Source organism: Octodon degus, unplaced genomic scaffold (genome assembly GCF_000260255.1).
Source record: "Octodon degus isolate 3935 unplaced genomic scaffold, OctDeg1.0 scaffold00049, whole genome shotgun sequence".
In the NCBI taxonomy this organism is placed as follows: Eukaryota; Metazoa; Chordata; class Mammalia; order Rodentia; family Octodontidae; genus Octodon; species Octodon degus.
The window spans coordinates 3,530,763-3,553,596 of record NW_004524625.1 but is presented as its reverse complement, the minus strand read 5'-3'; the positions used below and the strand labels follow the sequence as shown (position 1 = coordinate 3,553,596).

Here is a 22,834-nt window from a genome sequence, read left to right as displayed (position 1 = left end):
GCGCATTAGTGGTTCTTCGGGCCGAGCTCAGTCGACTTCTTCCTGCGCGACCTGTCGTCATCTCCTTCAAGGGGTGGCATCTCCTCGTTGACAGCAGCAGTGGTGTCGTCAGCGGTGGGGTCATCCTCATCAGTACCTTGACCCAAACTTTTCAATCCTCTTCTCTCAGCCTCCCTTAGTACTGAGATTACAGGCATGGGCCACCACTCCCAGCTTCTGTGGGACTTTGTGTGAACTCTTCTTGTAGCATGTTCTTTTACATTGTGATTTTTTTTTAAAGTATTCCACATTTAAGTTTGAAACTAAAACTCTGATGTGTATCAGAATGATTTACAGGGCTTATGAAGACAGGTTTCTAAAAAAAAAAAAAACAGGTTTCTGACTTGGTGGGTTTGGGGGTAAGGCCTGAAAATGCTCATTTTCAACCATTTCTCCCATGTTGGTGCTGCTGCTTGGAGACTTCATTTGGAGAAGCATTTGTTTAACGTTGATAAATGGTGACGCACTTGACAGCTAAAACTGTACCTTACTTGTCTTTGTTTCCTTGGTGCTTTAAGTGTTGAATGATTCTGCGTGCACATCACATGCCTTGTGATTTCAGGTGGCCATTAAGCAGATGAATCTTCAGCAGCAGCCGAAGAAAGAGCTCATTATTAATGAGATCCTGGTCATGAGGGAAAACAAAAACCCAAACATTGTCAACTACTTGGACAGGTATGGGATGGGGGGTCTGTCAGAGGGATGGCGTCTTTGGGACCCAAGGGTTAAAGGAGAAAGTAATGCTGGCTCACAGGACTGCCTTGGCCTGAGTATCTTCTGTGGTGCTGAGTGCTTTAAATCCAACCTTACAAATTGCTCAACACTTGGATTGCTAAAAAAGTCTTTGTGGGTTAAGCTCACATTTGATGCTAGTACTGCTTGTTCTGTGTCAGGGAATTCCTTCTGGTCATCCGCCTAATCAAACATCTTGGTCCTTAATTCACATTTTTTGTTTTGTTTTTTGTTCTGGGGATTGAATTCAGGACCTTGCATTTGCTGGGCAGGCGCTCATGCTGCTGAGCTATCTCCCTGGCCCCTGAAAATCTTTCTTCATCCTCTGGAATAACTCATGGTTTGACTTTATGCTTTTAAAATGTAATGCTTAGTAGTATTTTTTTAACATATGTTTAATTTTTTTGTCCAAGTTTCAGAGATGTCATAGGTAGATAACTGAACTAAGCTTTAAATTGAGTTCTTTATTACTGTACTACATTATCAATTACCTTTCTCTGGTGTAGCATATTTCATAAATACCCTTTCTTGTTCAGCATCTGAAATACTCTGATGATCTTCAGATTTGCTAAAGAGAAAAGGAGTTCGACTTTGACCTTCCTTATGATACATGATGTTGCTAGCCATACAGAATAAAACCTTACAGATGATTGTAATCTCTTGAAAATGGGTCTTAATTGGCTCTGAAGAATCTTCTAAGTTATGATTTACTTTTTATTTTTTGTTTTGTGGTACTAGGAATTGAATACAGGGTCTTTGCACTGAGCTGTATCTTTAGCACCCCTCTACCCCTTTTTTGAGGCAGAGTGTCACTAAGTCACTAAGTTGCACAGGCTGGGTTTGATCTTGTGATCCTCTTGCCTGAGACTCCCTGAGTGCTGGGTTATAGGCACATGCCATGATACCCACCATGCTGGTGTAGTATAGAAAAGGATGCCTCTTCACGAGCACAGAAGGGGGTGCCCCTCACCTGAGTATTTAGTGCAAGCCCTGCAGTTGAGGTTCTGCAGTTTGGTGAGATGTCCTGAGAACTACATCCAGATTTGCCCTTCAGATATGGTGATGTCCTGGGGCTTCATTTTGAGGTGGGATTTTTGAAGGGGCACTGATACAGTGTGTAAGCGCAGACCGTCTGAGGTAACCTGGGTCTGGTTTGCACTGTTTTTGTCTGACCTTGCATGCTTTGCCAGTGCTGAGAAACAGTCACGTGGCTCCTTTCCTCTTTTTTCCATCTAAGCTAGCGGGTGCTTTCTCAGCAGGTGAGTGAGAGGCCATGAAATGGGCTCTTCGTCAAGTAAGAATCGGCTCTGGGCAGTGGAGGAATTTTACCCAGTCCTGGATTTGATTCATGTTATTGACCATTTAGGCTGTTATTTTGGAATTTCAGAGCCTAGGTAACTTATAAACAACGAGGTTTATTTTTCATAGTTCTGGAACCTAGGAAGTCCAAGATCAAGGCGCCAGCACATTTACTGTTGGTGAGGGCTACCTGTCGGGTTCATAGGTCATGCCTTCTCGGCGACCTTTTAGAAGGGCACTTGTCTCATTCGTGAGGACTCTGCACTTATACTCTAACCCCCTCCCAAAGCCACACCACCTCCTGAGACCAGCAGAATAAGTGGATTTTTTTCCCCCTTCAAGCTGGTCTTGAACTTGCAGCTATCCTCCAGCCTCGATCTCCCAAGTGCTGGGATTATGAGACAGACAGACAGACAGACAGACAGACAGACAATAAATCACCATGCCTAGCCCAGTTAGATTTTTTTTTTTCACTTACATTTTTGTTGTGAATCTTTTGGGGAAATAAACACTCAGACCATAGAAATCCAAGAAAAGGCTACAGAAAGTCTGTCTGGCAAGGGTTTTTAAACAGTGTAAACACTTACCTGACACATGCAAGGACCTCTGTTCTTTCCTCAGTACTGCAAAACAAAAAGAAAAAATCAAAAACAAACACAAAGGAAAGAAAGAAGAAAAGTCAGATGGAAAGAGCTCTAGATTAATAGTCAAGAGTCCAAGACTCTTTATTTTATCTTTTGCTTGAGACCATTTGTCAAAATTGTTGCACAGTTTTCCTGTCTGCCCAACAGCAGCTGCCTTTTACAAGTAAGAAAAGATCTCACAACTCAAGACAACCCAAGAAATGTCTTTTCCCAACCTAACTTCTGTGTTCAAGGTCACAGAAGAGTCTTTTTTTGGAGGCTTGAATATACCCTCAGGCCATTTCTGGTTTGGCTGGGGTATCTGGGTTCGAACCAGTGGAAATTGAGCCTCACTGCATTTTTAAGCAGGCACTTAAACACCTGAGCTAATGGGCAGGCCCCCTACAGGAGAGTCTTGAATGGGCTTTGCGCTAACCTTGTTTGCTGTTTGTTGTGAGGAAACATTGTCCTGACAGATTAAGCAACCTTCTCTTTATCACCAAGCAAGCCTGAATAATACAGTCCCTGCGCAAAACTCTCAGGTCTAACTCCTGTCAGCCCATAAGTTCTGTGAGGAATCTGTCATTAAACTATGACCTTGACATACAGACAAGGCCAGAATTAAAGACAGTAAAGGTAGAAGTCATTGTCAGCATAATGTCTGTGTGTATAACACTTTATATCTTTTAAACAACTTCTATTACCACCACTTCATCTAATATATGCAGTTATCTCTTTTTGTACTTGTGGATTTATTCAGTAAATATTGGCATCTGCTGTGCTGGCCTCTCGGGGGTCAAGTAGTGGACCAGACCCTCTAATCAATCTCACAGATTTCAGGTCTCGTAGAACTCTGTGACATTTTGCAGTTGTCTGTACTGTTCACAGTAGGATCCAAATCTCATCAGATGTTTGCATATTTCCTACTTGGATGCTTTGAGAGGTCTGGATTTATGCTGGTCTTTCGTGAGTTACTCCTTTGTGTTGTGGTGAGATATAATTTTATTGCATTTTCATCCTGGTGCTCTTGAGTTCTACCCTTTGGGGGCTTCATGGAACATGTATGCTTTGATTTATCTGGAAGCATCCTTAAGAGATTTAAAGGTAGTATTACTGTCCCCATCACTCTGCTCTTCTCCAAAATGAAGACCTTCAGGTCTTTCCAGAGTTCACTGAGATGATTTCACTCTTTGGGCTCAGTCTTTATAGCCTAATGCAGTGGCTCCTTGTGCACTGATTCCTCCTTTTCGCCCTTTATTGGTATTCCTGCAGTTACCTTGTGGGAGACGAGCTGTGGGTTGTCATGGAATACTTGGCTGGAGGCTCCTTGACAGATGTGGTGACAGAAACTTGTATGGATGAAGGCCAGATTGCTGCTGTGTGTCGTGAGGTAAGGCCCAGGGCCAGGCAACTGTGAGCAGGGCTTGCCTTCGTGTCTCTGTCCAGGAGAGTCCACACCTGGGCTCTGTGGAAATGGGGAAAATTAATGTGGATACTGTCATCGTTCTTGTATTGTGCCTATATTTTAAAATTTTTATAGTGAGTTTCTCCTTAAAGATAACTTTGTTCTGCCCATTGTAGAAAAAGTAGAAAATAATGAGACAGACAGACAGACAGACAGACAGACAGACAGACAGAGCGCGAAAGAGAGAGAGAGAGAAACCCAGAGCCTTTGCATTGAGGTATAGCCCCAGGCCTTTATGTGTAATTTTTAAATTTTAAGCAAAGGTCTTGCACAGTTGCCCAGGTTGGGCTTAAACTTGCCCATCCTTCTGCCTTTGTCTCCCAAGTAACTGAGATCACAGACGTGCACCATGCCTGACAGAGAGTATATACTTAAACACATTGTTCATAAGTTCAATTTATATTGATAACTTGTAAATACGTTATATTTTCTTTTATATCTTTTATATAGACATATATTTTAGTTGTAGTTTCATTCTGCTGTTCTACAGAATAAAAAGTCCCCTAGAGCCCTTTCCTGGGAAGCAGTATCTTTTGGGGCTACCTCATTTCCAGGTGTCTGAAAGGGTGAAGGATATATTCAGAGATATTGAGGGTTTTGCTCTTGAGAAACTGGGACTTTCTATTACCTGATAGAAAAGTAAGAAAGTTAGGGAAAGGGTAAAAGAGTAAATGAGGGTTTCTTGTTTTGTTTTGTTTAGTTTTTCTTCTTCCCCCTCCTTTTCCTCTTCTTCCTCCCCTTCTGCTTCTTTCGCTGCCTCCTCTTCTACCCTCCTTTGTTCTCAGCATTTTATTTTGAGACAGGGTTTCACTAAGGTGCCCAGCCTGGGCTCCTACTTGTGACCCTCTTTTCTTCAGACACCTAGAGTGCTGGGATTACAGGTATGCACCGCCATACCCAGCTGAGGTTCATCATTTTGGAGGAATATAACAGTTTGATTAGGGTTTCATGGTTCAGCACCTAGAAGCACTGTATATTTAGTCAGTGTTAAGAAAAATAAAATAATATGAAATCTGTGCTGCTGTAGAAAATTCATAGTCATTTGCATTAACAACTTAGGGATATAGAATGTACAAAAGTAGGTTAATAGAATTAATACAAGGCTAGGATTCATAATTAAGAGCTCACTAATGAGATATTTATTTCTCAACTGGCTTTTGGTAGCTCCTCCCTACAGAGCCTTTTTAGATTTTTTTCTAATTATATTGCTTCCATGAAATTTCAGTACTACAGATGTATAATTGTATGCATTTCAGTACTACAGATGTATAATTGTATGCAAAGCACTATAGTATGAAAGTTGTTTTCACTTCCAACCCCAGTGGCCAGCTTTCATTTGTTGAGAATATATGCACTTGTGCATTGGGGGGGGGGATTATTTTCTTCAAATTATTCATCAATAATGCGGAAATTGAGACATTCACACTGTATCACCTTAGGGGTGCTACATGGATCCAAAAGCAACTGGGCGCTTGTTGTGTGGCTTGGTGGTGGCACGCCTGGATGGCACATGCATGGCTCTGGGTTTGATTTCCAGCACAGGAAAAAGTTGATCTTACTTTGTGATCTGTGAGCAACCTGTGTAATTTCTCTTGCCTCAGTTTTCTTGTCTGTAAAATGGGGGTCACAATAATTTGCTCTAATGGGTTATAATGAGCATTAAATGTGTTAAGGTAGCACCTTAAGCGAAAACACTTGAAAAGTTTTAAATGTCAAACAGGTGGTATTATTATTATTAAAGTCCAATAGAGGGGCTGGTAAGATGGCTCAGTGGTCTAAAGCACCTACTTAGAACAAGCTTAGCAAAGCACAGGGACCGAGGTTCAATCCCCCAGCACCACCTGCCAGCCAGCCCCGCCCCCTGGTGGGCTAAGCTGGCCACACACACACACACACACACAAATAAGTAAAATTAAAAAAAAGAAAAGTCCAATAGAGACCATTACCTGCCTTTTGAAACAGCCTTTGAGATGTAATTTATATACCATGTAATTTACCCATTAAGGTGTATAACTCACTGGTTTTTACTATATTCCTAGAGTTGTACAACCACCATAATAATGAATTTTAGATCATTTGTATCACTGCAGAAGAAAACTCCATATTGACAGTAATTGTCACCAGGCCTGACTGATGTTTGGATTCTTTTTTTCTTTCTAATTGCATTATAGTTAATGTACTTAATGCTGTCTCTCCTCCTCTTCCCCCAACCACCCCCTTGTGCAAAATGCTGCTATGAAATTCCACATGCTAGTTTTTGTGTAGGCATACATTCTCATTTCTCTCTTGGATATGTACAGATAAGTCAAATTTATTGGTCACATTGTGACTCTATTTAATATTTTGAGGAACTACAGAACTTTTTTCTGAAGTGTATACCATCTTATGTTTCTGCTAACAATGTGTGTGAGGGGTCCAGTATCTCAAGGTCATCCTTTGGATCATAATTTTTACCATCTAAAGAACTGCCTCCTACCAGTAACCCTTATTTTGAGGAAGAAAATCCAATTATTGTCATTAATATATTTTTAATTTATCCATTAGCATATTCTTAGAAAGTAAAGCATTAAATCAGGACCATTTAGATAATAGGTTCTATTGACTTGTATCTATAGTATTTTTTAATTGTTGGACTTACAAAAATTTAATTTTGGGTTAATGCATTAAAATTGTTGCATTTTATATAGGAACCAAGATTATCTCAGCTCAGACCCCATTTTAAAGACAGGAAAACAGTAAACCAGAGAAAGTGATTTGAATGATATGTTCAGTTAGAAAGTAGCAGAACCAGGCATTTTAGTATCACTATTCTTTTTCACTCATCCTGCCTGATAAATTTAGGTATTTTCTTCCCTTTTTCACAAGCTTTGCCTATTTCAGACATTCCTAAAACTTAGAAAATTGTCTGTCTGGGGGCAGGAGGTAAGCTCAGTGGTACAGTGTTTGCTTAGCATGTGGACTGCCCAGGGCTAGCTCCCCACTGTCAAAACAAGAACAAAACAGAACAAAAAGAAAAAACAAAACAAAACAAAAAACACCTTATTGGAAATGTCCTGTAAATACTTACCTCTGTGTGTAACCTGAGATTTGAAAGTTAATTTGCCTGCTAGGTATTTGTCTTGGTGTTTCATAGATATGTGTAACTCAGCATATCCAAAATAGGGTAAATTGTCTCCTTACCAAGATAAGATCCAAGTAACCCACTGCTTGTGAGTCTGCTGTCATAAATTTGCTTTCCAAACATGAAATACATCAGAGGATCTCCTTGTGTAAGGGAACTATCCTCTTGATAAATAGAAAAATGAAGTGTTCTAAGAATGCTTAAAGACTTGGTTCTAGATGTGGCTCTGTCTTTGATTTGGGGCAAGTCCTTTCATAGATTAGGGCCTTCCTTTCTTTGTCTTAAAATATGGGTCTTAGTGCTGAGTGTGATAGCACATGCTTTGGCTATGTGGACACTGAGGAAGGAGGATCACAAATTTGAGGCCTGCCTGGGAATTCAACAAGACATTATTTCAAATTGAAATGAAAGGGTTGCAGGAAGCCCTGGGTCTAATCCTCACTACCAACACCCCCAAAAAGAGAGAGTTGGACTGGTTGACTTTCTCGTATATTTTCTAAATTGTATGTCTTATGTAGCCTTTCTCTCTCTACCCCCACCATTTCAATAGTGTCTACAAGCTCTGGAGTTTCTGCATTCAAACCAGGTCATTCACAGAGACATCAAGAGTGACAATATTCTGTTGGGGATGGATGGCTCTGTCAAGCTAAGTGAGTAGGAATGGCCTACCAGTGGGGTCTTGTCTTCTGTGAAGTGTAATCATCTGATAGCGGCTACAGCATTCATCAGTCTTTGTTGTTTCTGGGATAGTTTGGGCTCTGTATTATGCATAGAGTGTTTATTATTATTTTATTTTTCCATTTTATACATTCAGCCTTTTTCCCCCTGAGTTCCCTACTCTGTGCTAGATCGTAGGATTGCCCTGGGGTTACACCTTCAAGGAATTCTTTCTTTATCTTAAAATAAGGGGCTTAGTGCTGAGTGTGATGGCACATGCCTTGGCTATGTGGCCACTGAGGCAGGAGGATCACTAATTTGAGACCTGCCTGGGAATTCAACAAGACATTATTTCAAATTGAAATGAAAGGGTTGCAGGAAGCCCTGGGTCTAATCCTCACTACCAACATCCCCCAAAAAGAGGGAATAGGATTAGTTGATTTTCTGTTACGTTTTTCTAAATCATATGTCTTATATGACCTTTCTCTCTCTATGAAAGACTTGTAATGAATAATTTGAAAGGGCTTTTATGACATTTCATTAATGCATTGTGTATTTGCCAAACATGCTTCTGCATGCCTAGTACATGCCAGTTCCTTTGAGAGTACACCTGATTTACATAAATTTGTAATTTTAATATAAAAAGAATTGCAAACAGAGCTTGCAGTTGTTTAGACACACAGCTGTTTTAGATGGATGAGCAGTTTAAAAGAGGACTCCTCACAGCCCCTGGCCTGGGCCCCTAGGGGGCAAAATGGTAGACAGGCCCTGCCTAGTGGGAGGTGAGGTGGGGAAGTAATAAGGTGAAGAGTTAAATGTCCTATTGCTGGGTCTAATCTAAACATGGAATGTTGATTTCAGGAATAAAGCAGAATAGGGAGAAAATAGTCATGGCCAAAATAGGCTTACTGGACATCAGTGCTGAGTCCTTCCGATCTGAGCAGAAGTAGGAAACCAGAGATCATGCCCTGTGTCATGCCTGCATCTCCTCAGGAATGAACATAGACTAGGTTTAGGAGTCTAGATGCAAAGGTGACAGGCCAGTGCCTCCTGCCTTGGTGAAGAAAGAGACTGCAGAGCCAGAGGCAGGCAGAGTAACAACTGGGGGCAGGCCCAAGTCAGCACTCACTGAAGGGTATCCTGAACGTCTGTCTTTCTCCCCCATTTTCTAGCTGATTTTGGATTCTGTGCACAAATTACTCCTGAGCAGAGCAAGCGGAGCACCATGGTGGGAACTCCATACTGGATGGCACCAGAGGTTGTGACACGGAAGGCGTATGGACCCAAGGTGGACATCTGGTCACTGGGCATCATGGCCATTGAGATGATTGAAGGAGAGCCCCCATATCTCAATGAGAACCCTCTGAGAGTAAGTGTCACCCGTCCTGTCATTCGGGTTGTCGCTTCTGGTTCCAGGATGTGGGACTCAGACTGTTTTCCTCCATAACTTTCAGCCTGGTTATACCTTTTGTAAATAAAACTAACCACTGTTGAGCTTAAAATACAAATGCAAAGAATGTGCTCACTATATCCTGAGGAAGACTAGAAGGCCTGTGACCCTGAAATGAGAGAAGGGAGTAGATGGTTGCCAGAGTCAGAGAACTAGCAGGAGACCAGCAGCTAAGAGTACTAGGTTATTTCGAGAACTTAGCTTTCATTCTGCAAAGTTGGGAATTTGTTGTAGGGTTTTGACTACTTCTGTGGAAAAATTGTAAGAGATTGTCGGAATGGTTTAAACAAGAGCGGCCACTTGCATGATACTGGTATTAGTAGAAGTGAAAAGATTCAGGAAATGTCTTGAGGGAATAGCTAATATGATGAATTGAACATTTAAAAAAGCTGAATCAGCGATAACTGTCAGGTTTTTATGCCATAATTGCTGAAAACTTCAACTGCCATTTGTCGAGATGTTGAGGAGCATAGGTAAGCTGACTTTTTCTCATCAGAACATGATGGTGTTTCATGATGGTTATGTTCATCATGGGCAGTTGGTGCATGTACTAGATGCACCTTTTTTTTTTTTTTTATCTCCTTCCTCTGTTCTGCCTTCCCCTCCCTCCATCGCTTGGACCCCATCTCCTATTTCATAGTTGATTTTGAATGTCTTACTTAAAGATACTCATTAGATATTCGAATGGAGATGTTGGCAAGAGCTGGATCTGGAGTTTAAGAGTGAGAGGTCGGAACTGCATACATAAGTTTACTAGTAGGTAGAAGTGCAGGCTATTGAGTGTGTGCAGAGTAGGGCAAGGAAGGACCTCTTGGCATGGGAGAGCTGAGGGCAGGTGGCAGGGAGCCAGAGGGCAGTGTCCGAAGGGAGGTGGAGCCGTGTGCCCAATGGGACTGGTAACTGAGTAGGATGCACTTGAGAGATGACCATTGTGTTTGCCAGTGTGGAGGTTATTGGTGACCTTAACTGTTACCAGTGAAGGGATGAAAGCTTACTTAGAATAAATCGATGGAAGTAGAAGAGGAAATCGAGGCAGCCCTTATAAACAGTTTCTTTTTTCTCCTGAAGAAGTCTTGCTTTGAAGGGTAACAGAAGTACTGTCATGAAGCAGGGAAGGTGGGTCCGAAGTTTCTTTGCTTTTGGGAATGAGCAGTGGACAGGAAAAAAATGATCATGTACAGGAGAGAAGTGACGTCTTCAAGAGTGATGCCCTTAAGGAGAAGAGAGGGGTTGCGTCACGTGAAGGACACTGTGTTAGCTCGCGGACAGCTTGTCCGTCGTGAGAGGAAAGGAGCGCAGAGCGCAGCAGCAAAGATGCCAGCCAGCGGTGGGGCTGCTTGTGTGCACACGTGAAAACTCTTCTGATCGCTCTTGTTGTGTCGTGTAATCCAGCCTTCCTTCCTGTGCATTGTCACCACCACATGCTTGTGTCACTCTCGGAGAGCTCTGATTCATAGAGTGCTTCTGTGCACCAAACTGAAACTACTTTCCATAGTCTCCAGCCTTTGGTGCCGGCTTTGCTCTCTGACCACATAGCTTGCGTCCTTCTCTGCCTTAGAATGGTGCCGCAGGTTTGAAGGTGATGGTCAGGGGGTTGGGATGGGTGTGAGCTTGGGATGAGGGATCTGCACGTGCATGGATGGTGTGACCCTGGGCACACAAGTTGTATTTCTGAGCCTGATCGGTGCACTGGTGTGACAGTCTTGTCCTGTCTGTTTCTCAGAATCACCGTGGCACACATACTGCATGTACCTAGTGAGTTAAAGTGCTCAGCTTAACTTGTAAAGTTCTGTGCTTTTACCCTTCCAAAGAGAGGCTTCGTATTAGGAGCAGGGAGACAACAGTAAAATAGTTTGCTGCTTAACTGAACATTCCTTTCTACAGTTTCTCATACCAGAAAAGATCAGCTCTTGGATACTGAGGTGAAGACACCAGGGATAATTTCTGCCTGCAGCTAGGCAGATGTTTAGCTCATCAGGCTAAGTGAATAATAAACACCTTTGGTCCATGATGATGAGTAATAATAAACCCTTAGGTCTGTGACTCACTTTATGTTTACAAAGAGCTTTCTACTATCCAGACAGGCACTAAAAAGAAGTCGCGTGTCAGCAGCCTGCACGGGACCATATAGCCTTTAAGGGTTAAGCCTGCTCCTTGGGTCAGATTCTTTCTAGAATACTACAGCTGCCTCTCTGATCCTACAGCAGCCAGCCATATTTTTAGAGGGTGCATCTGGGGACGAGAGAACCCCAGTTGGAGCTCAAAGTGATTCTCCACTTACATTGCCAGGCCTTGTACCTCATTGCCACCAATGGGACCCCAGAGCTTCAGAACCCGGAGAAGCTGTCAGCTATCTTCCGAGACTTTTTGAACCGCTGTCTTGAGATGGACGTGGAGAAGAGAGGGTCAGCCAGAGAGCTGCTGCAGGTGAGCCCCCTCTGCAGAGACGGTGCCGCTTGTGCTTCGTGTTCTGTGTATCGCGGAGCTGAGCGGCTCTCCGTCTTTCCCACGCTCCTCTGCGTTCGTACTTTCCCATTCCTCCCCCCCGCGGTTAGGCATAAAACTCCCTTAGTGCCTTTCTTAGCCCATTAAACCCGACAGGCCCTCTTAGGCTGCGCTTCCATTCTACTTTCTGGGCTCATGCTGAGCCTTGCCTGTGTCTTCCTTTAGCACTTCCCTTGGTTTGGCCTGAATTAGCCTGGGAGGTTTGTTTGTGCTTGATGGGAAGCAGCTCTCTGAAAAGTTAAATCTTACACATTACATTTTATTGCGATAAACATGAAAGACGTATTTTCAGGAAAGGAGCATAAATTTAGAAGACAATGAGTACTTCTTTTGGAATCTTCGAAGTTTCTAGCTAAGAAGCCCTAGCAGTGATAATTCTACTTGTTTGGGGTGAGAGCCTGCCAGGGCACAGGAAAATCCAGAATTTACCACACTTTTTATAAAAACTCCCACCTGTCTAATCCAAATGTTGAAGCACAGTTACTTTATACAGTTGTTAAAACTGCCTATAGCAAGCCACTCCATTTGCAATTAATAAAATCTTATATCTAGTGTCATTTTACTGTACTGTTGACTGGTAATGTAATAGTATCACACGCAGCTTCATGACAGTGATTGATGTGTAAACACTGCCACTTGGTTTTGTATCACGAGGCCCAAGGCTGACTGAGCAGGCAGGGCAGGGCCCAGGATACTGCTATGTGTCAGAAACGCTTCGGAGTGTCCCTGTCTTTACCTCTGGATTACAACCTCTATCCTTTTGGTCTATGAGTCTCCTTTTGTGTCCAGTGAGACAGCATCTCACTAAGTTGTCCACATTAGCCTAAAATTTGCAATCCTTCTGTCTCAGCCTCTTGAATAGCTGGGATTATGGGCTAGAGTACAGTTTTTTTTCCCCATAATTTTATTGATAAACAAATAGCAATGAGACAGTTTCGAATCAAATCGGTAGGACAGTTTCAATAATTAACACTTTTAGAGTAAATTTTAACATGTTTCCACTGCCTTATGCCACTAGTGGTTCAGAGCTACTCAGCAACAAAATGTATGAATCATAGCCCATCATGAACATGTTCAACAGTGACGATATGGTCCAAATTATAGCCCAGTGAAAATAATTTTGGAAAGGATCAAACTACTGATTAATTAGACTTAATGGACTCAAGGATAGAGCAACATTCCGAGCCAGATGTTGATGTGCATCTGTAGTCTCAGCTTCTCCAGAGGCTGGGGTCGGAGGAGTGCTTGAACCCAGGAATTCAGGACGAGCCTGGACGACAGTGAGACACTGTCTCTTTTTTAAGAAAAAATTCTGGACCAATGGTGCAGAAATACAGTATTGCACTTACCAGTGCATCTTGAGCAGTCACTGTCTTTCCCCAGGAGGTGATTGTCATAGTGGTCCCTCAGCTCATGAACTCAGTTCTCTTCACGATTGGACAGAACGGAGTCAGATTTCCCCGTAAGGTCAACACTGGGGCTGGGGAGACAGCTCAGCAGAAGGTCCTGAGTTTAGTCCCCAGTACTTAAAAGAAAAAAAAGATCAACATTGAACCTAACCATTGACGCTGATGCAGTTCTCACCCAACTCCGTTTGCAACCAGAATCGTGGAAAGAATAGAGTTCTGCTGTGTTCTGACTGCTACCGTGAATCAGTCTTCCCTAATGGGAAAGGGAACCACACATGTGAATTCTGCGCTGCCTTCGTCACTCAGCATGTCTGTGGGATTCATCTTCTCAGTATAGCAGTTCATTTTATTGCCGAATAGTTTTATGTATATGAATAGAACATTCATTTTCTTGGACAGTGGGGTACTTCCATTTAGCACTGTAAGTAAAGCCGTCCAGATGTCTTCTGGGAGTTATATGAATGCATTTCTCCTGGGAACATTCATAGGCTTGGAATTGCTAGTGTGCAGGGGGTGTGTTTGTCTGTTAGTGGTTACTGCCAGTTTTCCAGAACAGTTTTCGCATAGACCCTGGGTTCGAGGTGAGTGGAAGCTGTGTGCACAGGGCCTTCAGTGAACACTGATCCTAGGAATGGCTCAGTCACATGTCTTCTGCTGTTTCTCCCCCACAGCATCAGTTCCTGAAGATTGCCAAGCCCCTCTCCAGCCTCACTCCGTTGATTGCTGCCGCAAAGGAGGCAACCAAGAACAATCACTAAGACCACGTTCAGCCCCATCGCATTGTGCCAAGCCTTCTGTGAAGTAAATCTCAGCCCCAGGCACCCTCCTTCTGCCCTGCTTCTCCCATCTCCTGATCTAGAGCTCTCAGGACTGTGATCTTTGGAAACCATATATCCAGCACTGAAGAGAACTGAGCAACTGATCCAGTAGTCACTGTTGCTAGATAAGGAAGTTCCTTCCAATTTGTGAATGTAGGTTGCTTCATGACCAAGGACTTACAGTGTGTAAATCTTGGATCTCTGTTTCTCCATAGCAAAATCTCTACCATCCCTGCTCCCCACTCCCCACAACCAGTTCTTGACAATATCAATTTGGTGTTTGGTAATATTCACAATTTGCAGTTGAGATTGCAAATTGTGTACTTGCTCTTCTGTGAGTGGATTGCCAGTGTACCACATTGTACCTGCCAACCAGAGCCGCTCCGGAGTGCCGTGGAGTTTGATCATCTGCCAGGGACGTGAAGTGCTCAGCGTCCAAGACCTCGACTGGCGCAGCTGATCTGGACATGGGAGAGCTACTATCATTTTTCTTTGTGTATGCTTTTGGCAGCTGTTTGGGAGGACCTTGACCCAATAATGTTCCCCATGCTATTTCTTGTGAAGTGATTTGGCTGTGTAGCAGCTTCTGATTCCCTGTACCCCATAGGCTGTTGCTCTGCTCTGTCCTTGTTTATAACACTGAGAAGTTTCCAAAGGCACATGCTGAGTGAGAGCACAGTGAGAAGTCAGGAGGAAAAAATGCAGCTACTTTTAGAGCAAGGCTGGGCATCAGCACCTGTCCACCTGTGCTGTGTGACATTTCAAGAATTCGCCTCTTTTTCCATCGTGGACGGACTGCTGAAAGATTAAATTCAGGTGTTCTGGTCTAAATATTTGAGTCAAAGGAGGGGGTCTCCAAATCTGATACTGTATGTTAGTTTGGGCTGGGTTTGGTGACCTGAAATGATGTCCTATCTGGGTATCAGTAAGGTGACCCTGTTTTCAAGATGCATGGCCGAGCTCTCTGCAAATGGAAATGCTTGCACTGGGAGTTGGGATGTTGGCTACCTCCTGCAGTCTGTGGCCATGGTCCTCCCGCCGTGGTAGGATGCTTGGCCAGCACTGTGGCTTGTCGTACCAGCCCCTTGGACCACCTTGTCATGCTCTGAGGGTCTGCTACCTCAGCAGCACAAGTTTCTATTTCCTTCAATAAAAGGAGATGAAAACATTCTACTTAGTGTATGCCATTTTTTCCCTTCCTTTCTTGATTTCTTACACGAAGTAATGAATAATGGTTCTTTCTGAAAAATTTGAGAGTTAGTTGCAAATAGGATGCCCTTTTACCATATGTACCTCAATTGTATTCTTTCTTCTCAATACTTTTATTTTTAAATATAAATGCAGGGACAAGCGCCACAGACATTTTTTCTATTTAAGGAATGCTTGTGAACAGTGTGCATCTACCATCAAAACCAAGACAGGAGCACTCTGGCCTGCCTTCTCCAGTTTAGTAGCCCTTTTCTCCTCGCAGCCCCCTTTAGCCCGTCAGTGCCATTGCATTCCTGTTTCTCTGTACTGTCACACTCATGTATTCTAGTACAGAGCTTAATTCTGCTAGTTTTTGAACTTTAAGTAAACATACTATTCTATTCCAGATTATTTTTTTAATTTTAATGTATTTAACTCAGCATATTAAAAAGTTATTTCAACATGGAATCATAAAATTTTTTTCATAAGTTTTCAAAATTGAGTGTGTATACTACACTTGAAGTGTACTTCAACTTGACTACTACATTTCACGCCTTTATTAGTCTTGTGTAGCTAACGGCCACCATATTGGATCATGTAGATCTGGATTGACTTCCTTGCTTAGTTTTTCTGGGGGAATGAGATAAGAGATCTAATCAGGCCGACTAAACCTGTAACTGAGGCAGAGCTTTGAAGCCACCTTCTCAGACTACATAGCAGTGTCTCTTCTATAACACCCCAGCACCTTTTAAAACAGCCAGAAACTGTTGGATATCAAGGTTTTAGGATCTAAGAAATGAGGTTAGGAGATATAGTGGAATAATTCTTATTCTTATTTGTATGTGTGTGTGTTTAGTACAGGGTCTATAGGGTCTTACTACACAGATCAGACTCTAGTGATCCTCCTGTTTTCAGCCTCCCAAGTACTGGGATTACAGGCACATGCCACCATGCACAGTCTCAATCGCTGTCTCAGCGGGCCCTGGGGGTGGGGCCGGCACGGCAGCATGGAATCGTATCCCAGCCACTGCGCTCTGCCTAAACAGGAGCTTTAGTCAACTGAGCTATCTGACCGGCCCTTTTTAATTTAATTTAATTTAATTTTTTGGAATATTACTGAAAATGTCAAGAGATGAGGATTTAGTACAGTGTCCATCCAGTTGTACCTCAGAAGCCTGTTTTATACATAAACCTGTTTAGCAGTTATCACTTCATTTATTTTCAGTCTCACTGGGTCTCACTACATAGATCAATCCCAAGAGCTGGGATTACAGGCGCATGCCACCACCACACGGCCAGTCTCAATCGCTGTCTCAGCACACCCTGGGGGTGAGGCTGGCACAGCAGGCCCCGGATTGAACTCTTGGCCCCTGCATCTGCCTAAGCAGGCGCTTTAATCTGCTGAGCTATTTGGCTGGCCCTAATTGCTTAAGGTTTAACTTCTAGAAGAGCTGGCTTTCTCAGAGCGTGGTTGAAAATGGCTACACCTAAATGTTTAAGACGATCAGCTTGGTAGAGTTCTGAGGTGGCTGGTCAGGTCATGGACCTCTCCCATTACACAGGCACAGTAAGACTTGAGAGAAATTAGGAAGGCAATACCATTCACAGTAAATCAAGAGAAGTTGAATCCTTAGAAATTAAACAGGAAGGTGAAAGACCTCTACAGGGAGAACTATAGTACTCTGAAAAGGGAGATTGAAGAGACCTTCAACAAAAGGAGATATATCCCCTATTCGTAGGTAGGCAGTCCATGCTGTCAAAATGGCCATACTCCCAAAACGGGTACACAGATTTAGTGCAGTCCCAATCAAAATAGCATTAGAGAACTAGAGAAAGCAAACTTAAAATTCACATTGAATCAAGAGACCCAGAATAGCAAAATCAATACTGGGCAACAAGGGTAAAGCAGGAAACCACAATCCCAGACTTGAGGTTATAGTACAAAGCTCTGTGGTAAAAACAGCATGGTACTGGTACAGAAACAGACATACGGCTCAGTGGCACAGCGCAGAGGAGGCGGAAACAACCCCAGACACATCCAGCTGTCTGGTATTTCGACAAAGGGGCCAAACAAAACCCATGCAGTAGACAGAAGATAATCTCTTTAACAAGTGGTGCTGAGAAAGCTGGCTGTTCTTGGGCAGGGATTAAATCCACACCCTCTAAAATAAAAATGACTTAAAGGTCTAAATGCTAAAACAATTGACTGGAAGACAAAATGGGGAAAACCCTTGAAGACAGGCATGTGCGAGGGCTTTCTGAACAGAACCCTGATTGCATAAACAATACTGCCAAGAATCAACAAATGGATCATGTTAGTCTCTGCACAGCAAAGGAAGCAACCAGCAGTGAAGAAGCAACCTACAGAACAAATTTTGCCAGCTGTTCATTGGGCAGAGGACTAATATCTAGAATATATAAAGAACTAAAAAAATTAGCACCCAAAATAAAAGGCCCAGTGAAAAATGGGCAATTGAATAGATGCTTTTCAGAAGTACAAATAGCCAGTTAATACATGAAAAAAAATGTTTCAATATCTCTGGCCATTGAGAAATGCAAATTAAAACAGCACTGAGATTCCATTGTACTCCAGAAAGAATGGCTGTCATCTAGAAACTGGATAATAGCAAATGCTGGTGAGGTGGGGAAAGGAATCTTCTCTTCTGCACTGAGGCGGGGATGTAACCCAGTGCAACCATTATGGAAACTCCTTAAAAAGTAGTTAAATCCCATTCAACCCAGCTATTCTCTCTCCAGGTATCTTCCTGAAAGAGTTAAAGACCTGATAGTACCACTGTCTTCTGGCCTTTGTTGTAGATCTTTGGTGCACTTATAACCTTAGCACCTACTGAAGTTCAGGTGCAAATCTACAAAGTTTGGATTTATCCAGTTGTGCCTGGTTTGGGTCTGGCTGCTGTGCACAGCTCCTTCCTGCTGCAGCCCTTGGGAGTGAACCTGTTGTGCCGCTCTGGCAAGATGTTCTGCTGCTGGACTAGCTGGGTGGTTCTGTCTCCTACTCTCTCTGCAGGGATTGCAGCTGCAGGATTCCACCTCAGGCTGTATGCCAGGCCTGAGCTGAGTCTGGAGGGGACAAGGTAGAGTAGGGAGGAGAGGCAGCTCTCCCACACACTCACTGGGCCTGGGCTAGGATTGGATCTGGGGGTTCCCGGAACGTGACAGAAATTCCTACTCGGTGGGTGGGGTGGGGGGTACTATGGAGTGGTGGGGGGCATCCCAAGGGGGTGAAAGAGGGTCTCACCCGCGCTGCGCCTGGGCTAGGACCAGTAGGTCCCGCGTGCACAGCGTAGTGGGAAGCTCTCCCACACACTCACCGGGCCTGGCCCAGGACTGGATCTAGGGGTTCCAGAACGTGGCAGAAAGTCCTACTCAGCGGGCGGGGTGGGGGAGGTGCTGCGGAGTGGTGGGGGGCGTCCCAAGGGGGTGGAAGAGGGTTTCACCCACTCTGCACCTGGGCTGGGACGACAGGTTCCACTGGCACAGGGTAGCCGAAAGCTCTCCACAAGCTCACCAGGCCTGGGCTAGGACTGGATCTCAAGACCTGATAGTACTGCACTGATACATTGTCTTGGTTACTTTTCTCTCTTGTTGCTGGGACAAAATACCCCGACACTCAAAATCAAAGAAGGAAAGATCTAGTTAGCTCACAGTGTGTGGTGGTTTCAGTCCATACCCGGCTGGCTCCAAGGCAGGGTTGCGTGGCTCAGGGGCCACAGTTCAAGGTGGCAGGAGATGGCAGAACCATGAGCAAGCGGGCGTGGGGCGGGGTGGGCCAGGCCTCTTCCTCCCTTATATTGTGTGCGCTGCTCTTCCACGGCTCAGCATGTTTACAAAGCAAGGACCCTGGCCCCCTGCTCAGTTAACTTCTAAACTTCTCAAGTTGACATGATGTATCAACAGTTACGTACCTGGACACACGTTTATAGCAGCAGTACTCGTGGCAGCTAAGTCTTAGAAACAGTGTATATGTCTATCAGCAGAGGAGTGGGTAGAGACAGTGTGGTATTTGTGCTCAATGGTATTTATATACACAATGCTACTATAAAGAAGGATGAGGGATCGGGGAGATGGCTCAGTGGAATAAGCGCTTCCCTGGCAAGCGCAAGGGCATGAGTTCAATCCCCAGTTCTGCAAAAAAAAAAAAAAAAGAAAAAAAAAAAAAAAAAAAAAAAAAAGATTGAATCATTTGTTGAAAAGTGGGTGCACCTTAGACCATAATGTTGACAGAAATGAACACACAAGCTTAAATATTGCATGGTTTCTCTTATCTGAGAAACTTGAAATATAAAGAGCAAAATAAAAGACAGATAATAGGAAATAAGGAAATAGCTCTTTTGTGAAAAAGAAGATCAAGAAATAGTGGAAAGGTAGGATGAGGGATAGGATAAAAAAAGATGAAATATGTGCATGCATCTACTCCTCACAAGGAATGTAATCATTATCTACTGCAAACACATACTAATAAAATAAAAATTGAAAAAAGGCTTGCTCCCTGACTGATGGCACATGGGAATGTCCTCAGAGTTGGTCGATAGAGCTAAGTCAGTGCTCTCTCCTACACTGTTGTTGGATCCTAGCACCTGATCATCTAGCCAAGAGGCTGGTTCTTCCTAGATCTGGAGGCCTACAGCATGACGTCTGGGATCTACTAGATCTCTGCCTGCCCCAGAAGCTGGGGGATATCAGCATTTCCACACACTGGCAGCTGTTCACATCAAATTAGTTTTTACCAATAAACTGGGTTCCAGAAATCTTAGAGTGCTTGTTGTCCGATTAGCTGCTCACAGACTAAAGATTCACAGAACCAAGACCCGGTGGGAAAGTTCTCTAAGATAGGACTGATAACTGGCCAATGATCTGCAAGGACAGGGATTGTGGGTGACTGACTAGGCACAGAGGCAAAATCTGCCAGGCCAGTTATATTCCTGAGAATGGAGACTTGGGAGGGAAGGAATCTGAGTCTTGGGGTTACCTAGGAGACTGCATTGTAGAAATGGCTGAACTACTAGTCCCTCCAAGTTCCTCAGAACATTCAGAGTACATTCATTATGAACTGTAGACTTGAGAGGGCAGTGGGGGCTTGCAATCACGTCTCAGATGTGGAACTCCGGTGGCTACTAGTGACCTAGGAGAGTCCTAGCAGATGAATCAGTAGTGAATGAGGTCTCTGCTCTGCTGAGTGGAATGTGTCCCCTGGTGACTTGCCCCTTGTGCTATGGCGTATGAATAGTACATGATCTTACCTGAACAAAGCCAATGGGACCCTTCTGTGATTTTCCTCCCCTGGCTATGAGGAGCAGTGTTACTCAGATGTTACCTGTTCTAGTTAACACAGGAGCAAAGACTAGGAAAGATATCAGGGTGATGGCTTTGTCCTCTCCATCACCTGAAGTGGTGGTCCATATGAGATACATACTTGTAAAGAGATGGGGCATAACTACGGGCTCACACTGTCATAGACACGCCCGGAAACAGTCAGCTATGCTGGCAGCCAGTCATCCAGCCACGCTCACAGTCCCGTTGGTAAGCTTCAGGTGAAGGAAGGGGACCAACTGGACTGAAAGGTCTTATGCTATGTGGTCATGACTTAGAATAAGGATCGAAAGTGATGAGCTGGGGAGCCCAGTGTTGCTGTTAGGAAGAAAACCCACAAAGCCACAGGAGTTTCTCCAGGTAGTTACTGAAAGGACAAGTAACGTTGGCTTCCTGCTTATGCACAGGTCAGAAATGTAGCCAGGGCCAAGCTGGCTTTTCAGCTCAGGGTGTCATCAGGTTGAAATCAGGGTGCTGGTTAGAGCTGGGGCTCACACAGAGCTTGGAGTCCTCTACCCGCCTCGCTGGTTGGTGGCCGAATTCATTTCTTGGTTAGACAGTCAAGTCTAGTTTAGAGAAAACAAAGTATTACAGTGTGATTGGAATCAAATAAACGGTCTCATTTTTAGTTCTGCCACAATATGTGTACCCTAGAGAAGCTACTTGACCTTTCTGAGCCTTTGTTTACAGGTCTGTGAAATAATCATAGTATCTACCTCTGAGGTTTTGAGTAAATAATTTACGCAAAGTATTTAGTACAGCAAATGCAGCCCTACTTTGCACCGCTTGGAATGACCTGGTTTGGCAAGAGACCTTGTGCCAGCGCTGGCTGCCGGCACTCAGGGCTCTCTAATGGAGTCAGTAACTAGGGGTTTAATTTGTACTGACACATCTTAACCACTATGGATTTTTGGCCACAAAATCAAAGGACAATCAGATATTGAAAAAACTTTATCTATTTGATAGTCCCCTGTTCATTGATCTCTTCCTGTCAAGTAGCTAACACATAAAGTACACAATATTAATATTTAATCTCTCAGACTTGTAGTTCAATTTGTATTTACTAGGTATGTGTTAAAAAGAAAAATTTTAATTTCAATGCCCTTACAACTGTTCAGTTAAAAGAAGAGTCACTGCTTTTAATAAAAGAAACCCCAGTTGTTCAGGAATACTATGAGAATTTAGTAAGGACAATGCCCGTGGTCTGAGCCAAGGCACTGTGGCTGCACAGCGGAGCAGGGCAAGGCATGCAGCCTCAGCCAAGGATCAAGGAAGTGGTCAGTGGCTGGCCCTTGACAGTGGGGTGACATAGGTGCCCGCAGGTCTTAGTGTATCCCTTTGGGTCAACTTTATCATTCTATGGTTGTAGACAAGTTCTGCTTAGAACAACCCTTGGCTATTTATTCTTCAGTCCAAGCAGTGATAAGATTACTAGAGAAATGGGCAATTCTCTAACACTGAGTGTCATGTCTGACCAGAGAGGGCAACCTGTAGCAAACTGCTGCCTTCTACTAACACCAGCAAACAGAACAGATGGCATAAAGAAAATTTAGGACTGGACGTGCAGTCTCCCCAGCGTTGTGTCCAGAATTGTCTGCACACCTGCACTGACCGTCCTAGGAACTTTGATCTCAAACATTCCACCCAGATTCCTTGGGATGATAACCAAGGAATAGGGTTATAATCCCAAGCTTAATTTCTCAGGCCAACTGCTAAAAGTGTCCATAAATCCAGCCTGCTTAGACAGAGACAAAAATAAACCCAGCCCTTTGCTCTCTACATAAAGCTTGTGGTTCTAGGTGGCTTCCAGGGCACCGTTGATAACAATGACAGTGCTACAAGCAGTTGGGATAGATACTGTGGCCTTCAGGCCACAGAAAAATTAGGAATTAGCTGGGGTTTCTTGTTTTTGTATTTTAGCGAAGGGTTTACAGGGTGTTCAGGGTCTCACTACTAGATTGGACTCATAGTGATCCACCTGTTTACAGCCTCCCAAGGCCTGGGATTACAAGCACGTACCACCATGCTGAGTCTCAATGGCCATGTCAGTGTGTCCCAGGGTTGGGGCAGGCTTGGGGATTGAACCCGCAGCCCCTGCGCCTGCTTGCAGGCACTTTAATCTGCTGAGCTATTTGGCAGGCCTTTAGCTATATTTTTATAATATTAAAAGCTTATTTCTTTCTGAGGCCTGGATGAA

The 22,834-nt window shown here is 43.7% G+C and overlaps 1 protein-coding gene across 5 annotated transcripts in view; it reads left to right on the top strand.

Annotated features, from left to right (window-relative positions):
- The window catches only part of Pak1 (p21 (RAC1) activated kinase 1), a 176,516-nt gene extending 161,232 nt beyond the window's left edge, over window positions 1–15,284 (top strand). For all 5 annotated transcript variants that reach the window (XM_023716693.1, XM_023716692.1, XM_004632528.2 and 2 more), the window contains exons 10-15: window positions 602–714; window positions 3,966–4,083; window positions 7,830–7,929; window positions 9,109–9,305; window positions 11,676–11,813; window positions 13,972–15,284. In XM_023716693.1, coding sequence (XP_023572461.1) covers window positions 602–714; window positions 3,966–4,083; window positions 7,830–7,929; window positions 9,109–9,305; window positions 11,676–11,813; window positions 13,972–14,058 — 753 coding nt within the window. In that variant the 3' untranslated portion in view covers window positions 14,059–15,284. The remainder of the gene's footprint in view (window positions 1–601; window positions 715–3,965; window positions 4,084–7,829; window positions 7,930–9,108; window positions 9,306–11,675; window positions 11,814–13,971) is intronic.
- The last annotated feature ends 7,550 nt before the right edge of the window (window positions 15,285–22,834 follow it).